The sequence below is a fragment of the Salmo salar genome, chromosome ssa14, assembly GCF_905237065.1.
Source record: "Salmo salar chromosome ssa14, Ssal_v3.1, whole genome shotgun sequence".
In the NCBI taxonomy this organism is placed as follows: Eukaryota; Metazoa; Chordata; class Actinopteri; order Salmoniformes; family Salmonidae; genus Salmo; species Salmo salar.
Genome location: NC_059455.1, coordinates 75,039,090 through 75,049,904, shown reverse-complemented (window position 1 = coordinate 75,049,904; position 10,815 = coordinate 75,039,090). Strand labels below are relative to the sequence as shown.

General features: G+C 41.6%; 1 protein-coding gene and 1 pseudogene across 1 annotated transcript; one reads left to right on the top strand and one right to left on the bottom strand.

The window, feature by feature from the left end:
- Nucleotides 1-550: 550 nt before the first annotated feature.
- On the top strand, nucleotides 551-3,716 carry LOC123726786 (collagen alpha-1(XXVIII) chain). The gene is made up of 4 exons (XM_045694798.1): nucleotides 551-868; nucleotides 972-1,008; nucleotides 1,330-1,556; nucleotides 1,793-3,716. Exons 1-4 carry the CDS (start codon nucleotides 800-802, stop codon nucleotides 1,979-1,981), a joined length of 522 nt encoding a protein of 173 aa, XP_045550754.1. The 5' UTR covers nucleotides 551-799; the 3' UTR covers nucleotides 1,982-3,716.
- Nucleotides 3,717-3,986: 270 nt separating this feature from the next.
- On the bottom strand, nucleotides 3,987-10,560 carry LOC123726782 (glycoprotein-N-acetylgalactosamine 3-beta-galactosyltransferase 1-like; annotated as a pseudogene).
- Nucleotides 10,561-10,815: the final 255 nt, after the last annotated feature.

Sequence of the window (10,815 nt, the reverse complement as noted above, 5' to 3'; positions counted from 1 at the left end):
ATAGAACTGTTTGGCCATAATGACCATCATTATGTTTGGAGGAAAAAGGGGAGGCTTGCAAGCCAAAGAACACCATACCAACCGTGAAGCACGGGGTGGCAGCATCATGTTGTGGGGTGATTTGCTGCAGGAGGGACTGGTGCACTTCACAAAATAGATGGCATCATGAGAAAGGAAAATGATGTGGATATATTGAAGCAACGTCTCAAGACATCAGTCAGGAAGTTAAAGCTTGGTCACAAATGGGTCTTCCAAATGGACAATGACCCAAAGCATACTTCCAAAGTTGTGGCAAAATGGCTTAAGGACAACAAAGTCAAGGTATTGGAGTGGCCATCACAAAGCCTTGACCTCAACCCTATAGAAAATTTGTGGGCAGAACTGAAAAAGCGTGTGCAAGCAAGGAGGCCTACAAACCTGACTCAGTTACACCAGCTCTGTCAGGAGGAATGGGCCAAAATTCATCCAACTTATTGTGGGAAGCTTGTGGAAGGCTACCCGAAACGTTTGACCCAAGTTAAACAATTTAAAGGCAATGCTACCAAATACTAATTGAGTGTATGTAAACTTCTGACCCACTGGGAATGTGATGAAAGAAATAAAAGCTGAAAGAAATCATTCTCTGTCCTATTATTCTGAAATTTCACATTCTTAAAATAAAGTGGTGATGCTAACTGACCTAAGAGAGGGAATTTTTACTAGGATTAAATGTCAGGAATTGTGAAAAACTGAGTTTAAATGTATTTGGCTAAGGTGTATGTAAACTTCCGACTTCAACTGTATTTCATGGTTCATTTATATGTTGATTGCTAACCTGTGTCCAAACTTGCAGGGGAAATCTGGTGAGAAGGGGGAACCTGGCCTGACAGTGAGGAGAGCACAAAATGCTTACTGTTTCATAATAACACCTTTTGTTATGTCTCTCAACCATATTTTTCTATCTCAATAACGTTTTCTTCTTCCTCCCACAGAGAGAGGAAGTCATCAAAATCATCAGGGACATTTGTGGTTAGTTAAAACAGCTCATTGACTATGAATGAATGGATGTGTACAGAACATAAACACTATTGACTTACAGAGTTAGCTGATGTTTCTTCCTTCTAAGGAACTGTGTCAAGAGCTCCCTGGAAAACAGTGGCAATTGTTACTATTGCTGGACTATCCTTTGCTAAATAGATCAAAATTAATATATTAAATGTTCTTCTGTTTGCTCTTTGTGTTCTAGGCCAGGTTACTGTAAAACACTTTGTGACAACTGCTGATGTAAAAATGACTTTTTAAATACATTTGATTGATCGATAAAGACACTCTCTCTGTTTATGTTCTCAGGCTGTGCTCTGAAGTGCAGAGAGAGTCCTCTGGAGCTGGCGTTTGTGATTGACAGCTCAGAGAGCTTTGGACCGGAGAACTTTGAGGTGGTCAAGGACTTTGTGAACGCCCTGACTGACCGTATGTCTGTGAACTGTGAGGCCAGCAGGATCAGTGTGATCCTCTACAGTCATTTGGACATGGTGGTGGTCAATGTGAAGCAGCAGTCCAGCCAGAACGATGTTAAGGTCAGTAGTATTGAAGCAGATGAGTACCTGTTACAGACTGGGTTCAAATCCTGGGTTTCTTGCATGCCACCACTGTGTTAGCCCTCTGAGCTAATGTCTAGACATTCTTGAAGCAGACCTGTGTTCATTCTGCTGTATCCTTTTTCTGTCTGATGTTAATTACACTCATTCATTCATCCACTGGTATATCTGTCTGTCTGTCAATCTATGTAATTTCTCTGACTGCGGTGAGGAAGATGCTATACCTGGGCGAGGGCACCTTTATGGGTAGTGCCATCTTGAGAGCCAACCAGCTGTTCCAGGCCTCGCGGCCCGGTGTTCATAAAGTCGCCGTGGTACAAACCGATGGGCAGGCAGACCGGTGTGATGCAGTGCAGCCTGAGGACGCCGCCAGCATTGATGTTTGTCATCGGAGTGGTAAATAAGAAAGGCCCGCTGTAAGCAGAATTCCAGGCTGAGATGATTGCTATCACCTCTGGCCCAGATGAGGAGCACGTGTACCTGATAGACGACTTCATGACGCTGCCCAGTATGTGGTTCGAGATCAAGTTCAAGACTCTAGATCAAGTTTAAGACTAGATGCTAGACTGCCTAGTATATGGTTCTAGTTAAGTTTTATTTACACTGACACTCATAGCAGTCAATTCAAAATGGAATCCATGCAAATAGCATAGGCCTATCTAAATACATTGATAAAATATCTATCAGAACTCAGGATAAGACCCAGATGCAGACAGCTAGAATTACAGATGTTTATTGACCCAAACAGGGGGCAGGCAAAAGACAGGTCTAGGCCAGGAAGAGGTTCGTAATCGGGTCAGAGTCAGGCAGGTACAGAACGGCAGGCAGGCTGGTCAGAACTAGTTAACAGAAACTTGAGAAAACAGGAAGACGGGAAAACATGCTGGTAAGACCTGACAAGACGAACTGGAAACAGACAGAGAACACAGGTATAAATGCACAGGGGATAATGGGGAAGATGGGCAAGACCTAGAGGGGGGTGGAGACAAGCACAAAGACAGGTGAACCCAATCAGAGTGTGGCAAGAACAGACAAGGGATCTATTCTAACAACACAAATGAAGAGCCCCTTAAGGGGTTTGTGATGGGGATGTCTTGATTTCTGTAGATCGGCATGGAACAGGGCCAAAACTGCTTTGACATTAACTCGATGATGTTAAAAACCTTTATATAACCCTTTGGTTTATGACGTCTGTGAGAGAGCAGCGATTATTTAAAATGTAAGTATTTGAGTTTAAACAGTGTGAAAATGCATTGCATGTAAAGCAGTCACCATAGTTGCAGTATTGTAAACTCTTTAAACGTTATAGATAATGTCTCATCACATCCCAACTATGCTCACTGCGTGGCCTGTTTAAAGTTACATTTGGGGAAAAGTTATATTTTGATACTCCCTGGATGACTATTTAATAATTTGATAGCTTGAAATTAGCTTGATGTTGATGACAGTCTTTGTTAAACTGTGTATCTTGGCACAGCCCTGGAGAGTATGCTGCTCTTTGTCTTATCTGTACATGGATTTCTTCACACTTCCATACACCCACTATAAATGTTTTGTCTATGGCAGACTCAGATCTGTTTCCTTGTTCAGATTACGTCATAATGTTACAAAACCAGTTCTCACAACCAGTTCTCGCATGTAACAGACAGTGGTGCTTTGTTTAAAGAGTTGGGCCGGATACAAAGCCTGCACATTTCCCAATGTTGATGTCAGAGGGATGCACTGAGGACATGGCCTCCTATCTATCTATGGCTGCATCCCAATTCTCCCAAGGATGTGGAGTATGTAAGTGCATACTTTGGGATAAGGGTGGAGAATTGGGACACAGTCTCTATATCAGTTACAGTTTGACCAAAGCTCAGGCGAACGACAGCACTGCTACACTGATGCTCCAGAGGACCTGTATACTCTATTTCTCTATTGTGTTCTTTATGTAGTCTGTGAACCACCCCCTGTACTGTACAAATATTCAACCAGTTCATATTTTTTATATTTTCACACCCTTGTTTTTACTCATTGTGTTGCTTCAAATAATTGTCCATTAAAAGACACCTTAACTTCCACACCAAAAACACTGAACTGAACAGATTCTCACAGGTCAGGAGTCTCATAACATAAAATGATCTGTTGTGTACTGAACTTTGTCAAAATGTCATCTTTAGCTATCAATCTGAATTTAATATTTTACTAGACCTCCATAAATCTGTAGAACCCATTAAGTACATACTTCTATTTTCATTTTAACAAAATATCATGTTAACCTTTGTTTAACTGTAAGTTGGAAAAAATGAACACTCGACTGTAAAATAGATATTTTTTACATTGTATAACAAAAGCAAAGAAGGAAATGTGAAACTCTCAACAGAATGAACTCAACTTAGTACAACTGTCTCACCCTGTCACAAAAAACTGTAACTCTATTGTTCATGTTTGTTTACATAGACAACAAATACAATGTATAGCTTCAAAATATGTTTAAAACTACCATGTCAATGAATTTGATAGTGGTTCCATTTCCTTAGTCTCATTGCCACTTTCTTTGGTAAGCTGAGCAATGTCAGGCTGTTGTTTCGGCATTTAAACATGACACAGAAATAAGTTCTTTCTTCAGTGCAGTAGTCTGTCTGTGATATCTCTGTGTTAAGCAGAGACAGGTGTGGTGGTGTTACTCTCAATTTCAGCTGCTGCAGCATCAGGGTTGTACCTGTACTTGTATCCATAGGGCCGTAGATGATAGGTGAAGTATTCCAGCGTGTACATCTCTACAGGATAGATGTAGTGAAATGATACGATGTGATCTGAACAACATTCTGGGCCCTGGGAGAAAGAAGAACGACAGTCTGATTAAGTATATAAATAGTCGTTTAGGTCAAGGGTTCTTCAACGTTTTCAGCCTGGGACCCAAATGAGAAATTCTGTGTTTTCCTGGGACCCAAGCATAGGAAAATATGCAACTATACATACATATCAGTACATCTCATTGCACTTACGCCTAAAACAAATGCAATATAGACAAAAACAAATAACAATGAAATTAAATATCCATATAAATATATATTAATGTTAATTTTCCCCCATTAAAAACACTCTTACATATCTGTCTAGGTTGGAACTGTTGCTGTTAAAATACAATAAATAATTTTCATTCTGAACTGGAATAAACGGATTGATCACATCACACAGACGAATAACAGAACACACACAGGCTTTCTGATAGTGCAACCCTAAGTAACAGTACAGATTAAAAAAAAATGATCAGGCCTACTGTACATCTTACTGTAGAAATTATTGTTAAGTCTAGGTTGGAACTGTTGCTGTTAAAATACAATACATATGTTTTATTCTGAACTGGAATAAACTGATTGATCACATCACACAGATGTAGGCCAGAAAACACACAGCAGTCCTAATGAGCATGTCTATTCTGGGCTCTGTTTTTGACAGTACAACACTGAGGTCATGCTCAGCCTTCAAAGTGTTTCTGTACTTGTTTTTTAAGTATGCCAGAGTTGAGAACCCTGACTCGCATAGGTATGTGGTGCCAAACTGGACCAGAACATCTACTGCTTTCTCAGTCAGGCAGGAGACCGCTTCCTGCTGTTGATGAACAACCCAGAACTGTATTGAGTGTGTTTGCCTCAAAAAGCATCTTGCTTCAATCAGTTTATTCCAGTTAAGAATAACAATTATTATTGTATTTTAACAGCAACAGTTCCAACCTAGACTAGTTTTTTCAACAATCATTTCTACAGTAAGATGTACAGTAGGCCTGATCATTTTTCATCATCATCTGTGCTGTTACTGGGTTGCACTGGTAGCTAGCTTGCTTTGGCGAATGTTAGCTATTAGCAGTGTACACGGCCAGGGGATTGTATGAAAGAGAAACTCACATCTACTACTATGAGAGTTAGTACTCCCTTATTTCTGCTTCTCATCACCTGTTATAAAATGACAACAATGCCTTGCTAGCTGACTTACTTTTCCACTGTCGAAGCACTGTTTCCTGAAGCATTCTGTCCTGTTCTGAAAGAACTCACTGGGTTTACCATCATGCTGTGGATGTTTGGTCAGGACGTGTCGTTTTATTAATTTGTTCGTCATGAGAGACTCATTACTAAGCACTTCCTCACACAAAACACATTGTGGGCGCTCCTCGTTATAAGTTTGTATGAAAGAGAGAGAAACTCATCGCTGTATATGCGTTTCATGACAATTGAGCTCAGTCAGAACTTGTGACTAGCATAAGTCCATTTGATAACAGCGGTGAGTGATTGGGAATGAAGAGTCAATGGCTAACAGCGGATCATCTGCTGCCTGAACGACAGCGCTGCATCGGGTGGGTCGCGGAGTGATCTTCAAGAAAACTGCAGAAAAAGATCCGGTAAACCGCGAAGCACACGGGCATCTCCTCTCAAACTCGCGCAGCTGCCAAACTGAGCAGAGAAGCAGATGCACTTGGCCAAATCAATAATTATACATTTACACTGACACGTCGCGACCCATACTTTAAGAAAGGCTTATTTAGGTAGTATACCAACTGCTGTATTAAGCCTGTATAAAACATTATACAAGTGTTTATATAAGGCCCTGTACATCATGCTGCCTCACGCTACAGTAACAAGATATAGACTTTTGTCTTAAGAGCCTTTCCGGCTCGCACAAGCTTTGCTACTTACTTATAATAAGTACAATGCCATGAGTAAATCCATGAGTAAATATTTACTGTAGTTACTCAATCATAAAACACTTTGAATGCCAAACCCAAAGCATCTATGACACCTCTCAATATACATTACACATGATTGAGGAAGTATCACACCCGCACACAGCTGAAAATATAATTGAATAGAATGGTATGTATGATTATACTTGATGTAAGTGTCTACTTCATTAGGGTTAGGCTATGCTTACCTCTCTTGGTTTGTAGTGGTCGTATAAGAGATACCAGGGCCGTTTTCTGGGCGGCTCTTTGATCAAGTACATGTCTGGTGGGTAGGGATGAAACGTCTGCCTTCCCTTCACATCTCTGGAGTCCCCCGGCTCCACACCCATAGTCTCCATACACTTCCCTAGAGCCATGTCTTCTATGATGGAGAAGTGGGAACATTTCCCTGTGTCGAATCCCTTGATGAACCTTCTGACGGCTTCTTTACTGAGGACATAGCCGGCTCCACCACTCATGTAACCCTGCTGGACGAACGGGTGGAACCCTTCGCCCAAAGTATACAGGCTTCTCCGGGTCCTGTTTAGACAATGTGTGTCGGAGGTTCTCGATGACCACGAACGTGTCATCGTCGGCTTTGAGGACCCAGTCGTAGTCGTTGCGGTGGTGTTGGTAGATGTACTGGAAGGCTCTGATGGTCTTCCAGTAGAGCTGGTCTCGTCCCTCAGTTACGTTGAGCCCCACCGTGGGGAATTCTGTCTCCTCTGAGCTCATGTAGAGGGTTTTTTTGCATCGTTTGCCCCAGGTGGCCCGGATGTGTTTGGTTCTGGACTCCAGGTTCTTAGGCCCAGTCATGATCCAACATAGTAGTCGTACATTTTGGGACAGGTTGGCTGCAACACTCCTGTCCTCATCTGAAAGAGATCATTTAAAAAATAATGAATAAAAAGTGTGGTCAATTAGCACATGGTGTCCCAAACTCGGTCCTGGGGTGCGTGCTTAGACACCTCCTGCACTCCCTGTTCGCCCACGTCTACGTGGCCTTGCACAATTTCAACACCATCATTAAGTTTGCCGACGACACGACGGTGATAGGCCCGGTTCACCGATGACGATGAGTCAGCCTACAGAGAAGAAGTCAGAGCCCTAGCAGTGTGGTGCCAGGACAACAACCTCTCCCTCAACATCAGCAAGACAAAGGAGCTGATCGTGGACTACAGGAAACAGAGGACCAAGCACGCACCCATCCACATAGACAGGGCTGTAGTGGAGCAGGTTGATAGCTTCAAGTTCCTCTGTGTCCACATCACTAAGGAATAATCATGGTTCACACACACACCAACACATTCATGAAGAGGGCATGACAACACCTCTTCCCCTCAGGAGGCTAAAAAGATTTAGCATGGGCCCTCAGATCCTCTAAAGGGTATACAGCTGCACCATTGAGAGCATCTTGACAGGCTGCATCACGGCTTGGTATGGCAACTGCTTGGCATCTGACCCCAAGGCACTACAGAGGGTAGTGTGTACAGCCCATTACATCACTGGGGCCGAGCTCCCTGCCATCCAGGACCTCTGTACCAGGCGGTGTCAGAGGAAGACCCTAAAAGGTCTGAACTATTCCCTCTGCTACTGCATGGAAAGCTGTACCAATGCACCAAGTCTGTAAGCAACAGGACACTGAACAGCTTCTACCCCGTAAGACTGCTAAATAGTTAGTCCGGGTAGCTATTGGTTAACTATATGAATTGACCCTTTTTGCAACTCTTTTCACTCATCACATATACTGCTGTTGTCATGAACACAATGGGAGACAGAGAGCTGGTTTCATGCGCAGGGCACAGCAGGTGTTTATTTGTAAACAACCACAGGAGGAGGCAAGTAGCTGGGTCCAGGGGAAGGTAGAAGGTCATACACGGGGGGTCCAAAAAGGCAACAGTACAGACAGGGAAAAAGGCTAGTAATGTCATCCGGGAGATCAGGCAATAGGTTGATAACAGGAAATTCGATAGGCTTAGCTACAGGCAGGTAATAGGCAAAACGCATTTTTAGTGAGGCAGGCCAAAACTATCATACATGGGAGGATTAAATTACAGTAAAAACCAGCACTCCAAGTAGAAGTGTGACACAAAACAATCAATACCTCACAATGATGGGGTGCAAAGAACTGAACTAAATAGTGTGTGATAATGACATACAGGTGTGTGAACAGGTGATTGGGATCTGGAGAGTGAGCTGCGTTCAGGGGATCTATGTGTGTTGAGAGTGTGAGCTGGAAAGTGCGCTGCGTTCAGGGGATCTACATGTTTGAGCGTGTGAGTTGGAAGCAAACGTTACAGCTGTTACTGTTTATTATCTATCTTGTTGACTAGTCACTTTATCCTTACATATGTACATTCTGTACAATGACAATCTAGATGATTCTGTGCTTTCAACTTTGTGGCAACAGTTTGGGAAAGGCCCTTTCCTGTTTCAGCATGACATTGCCCCTGTGAACAAAGCGAGTTCCATACAGAAATAAATATTTGTCGAGATCGGTGTGGAAGAACTTGACTGGCCTGCACAGAGCCCTGACCTCAACTCTATCTAAAACCTACGGGATAAATTGGAACGCTGACTGTGAACCAGACCTAATCGCCCAACATCAGTGCCCCTACCTCACTAATGCTCTTGTGGCTTAATGGAAGCAAGTCTTCACAGCAATATTCCAACATTTTGCCGTTTCCTTCCTCTCTGGCAACTGAGTTAGGAAGGACGCCTGTATCTTTGTAGTGACTGGGTGTATTGATACACCATCCAAAGTGTAATTAATAACTTCTCGATGCTCAAAGGGATATTCAATGATTTTAGTTTTTACCCATCTACCAATAGCTGGGTTTTTCTTCTTTGCTAGGCATTGGAAAACCTCCCTGGCCTTTGTGGTTGAATCTATGTTTGAACTTCACAGCTCGACTGAGGTACCAAAAATCATGTTAAACACTTATTGCACACAGAGTGAGTCCATGAATTTATTATGTGACTTCTTAAACACATTTCAACTTTTCAAGACATTTAAGCTTTTCATTTTTTATACATTTTTATACATTTGCAAAAATGTCTAAAAACATAATTCCACTTTGACATTATGGGGTATTGTGTGTAGGGCAGTGACACAAAATCTCAATTTAATCAATTTTAAATCAGGCTGTAGCACAACAAAATGTGGAAAAAGTCAAGGGGTGTGAATACTTTCTGGAGGCACTGTATTTGAATCAGCTGTGTTGTGCTAGAGCACCCACATTTTTTTTGGGGCCAGGACCGAGTTTGGGAAACTCTGATTTAGCAGATGCTATTATCCAAAGTATTTGGTTGTGTCATTGAAACAACTGCATGTGGCCTATGCAGGAATCAAACCCCTAACAGTAGTGTTCCCAGCACTGTGCTCTAATCCATTGGCCTCTTGGAACCAGAATTCTTTCAGGAATCACAGATGTTATAAGATTCTCTCTCACACACACACAAAAAAAGCTTTCTACTTAGACTTAGACCTTACACATTAATAGGAAGTGGAGAAAACCTCAACGCATTTGTTTATATTCGTTTTTGATTAATAACATTCTATTACAATATTGGGATTAAGAAAGCGACAAATAAAATGCAGTGAATGGATATTCAGAAGTCAATTACCTGAGAGTATGTGTCTTGGAACCCTTTTGTCATAATGAACTCCACTGGAGTAACCCAGTGAGAAAACAGCTGGTTTTGCAGTGCTGGTGTCCAAGTAAACAAAGTATTGAATAAACAGAAATCCTATACACAGCCCAGACACAAAGGGTACAGGTGAAAGAGTGATCATAATTCCCCTCTTTTAGACCAAACCCTGTGAGTGATACAAAAAAATAAGTGAGTTAGGGCAGGTTAACAAACACTTGTTACTTCCAACCTGTCAAAAATAATTTGCCAATATGCTATATACAGTATTCAACTGACGTTGACTGTGCTATAATGTTGAAGATCAGTTTACAAGGGGGATGTATTTAAAATAAAGAATTGTAATAATGACTCTCAATCAAAGTCATTGTTACTTTTAAAGTTACAATAACACCTTTAGCAACATTTTGATATTAAAATATTTTGATATTATCGTTGGTAATTTTTAATGAAAAAATGGGCTTACCAGTTCACACAAAAATGTAAAAAAATATATTCTCCTCTGATTGTGGATAACGCCGGAGTAGAAACATGGAGTGACAAGAATAAGAGCACATAGTGGTGGGAGTGAGTTTTATAGGCCGGTTAATTCCTCCAATACGCATGCATGGAATGTTACCAAGCAGTTATTGCGTTTGCCTTGTCTGATACATCTGATGATGAGACTGAAATTATGTATGTACACTAGTAGGCTATAATTGACACATTTTCAGTCAGTGCATGATCAGATCCAAATGGTATCCGTATTTGTTGTTTAAATTCGGATATTGAACGAACGGTACACGGATCGTGCTTTCATCTATTTACCTGCAATCACAAGAATGTTCTAGGAAACAAACATCGATTTAGTCAGTGTCGCCTTTATTTTTTTCTCTTTATTTTGGG

Excerpts from the sequence above, each read along its gene's own strand:
- LOC123726786 (XM_045694798.1), top strand. The coding sequence starts at position 800 with ATGTTGATTGCTAACCTGTGTCCAAACTTGCAGGGGAAATCTGGTGAG. Across the intron at positions 1,009-1,329 it reads AATCATCAGGGACATTTGTG|GCTGTGCTCTGAAGTGCAGA; the intron begins GTTAGTTAAAAC and ends TTATGTTCTCAG. Across the intron at positions 1,557-1,792 it reads CCAGCCAGAACGATGTTAAG|ATGCTATACCTGGGCGAGGG; the intron begins GTCAGTAGTATT and ends GCGGTGAGGAAG.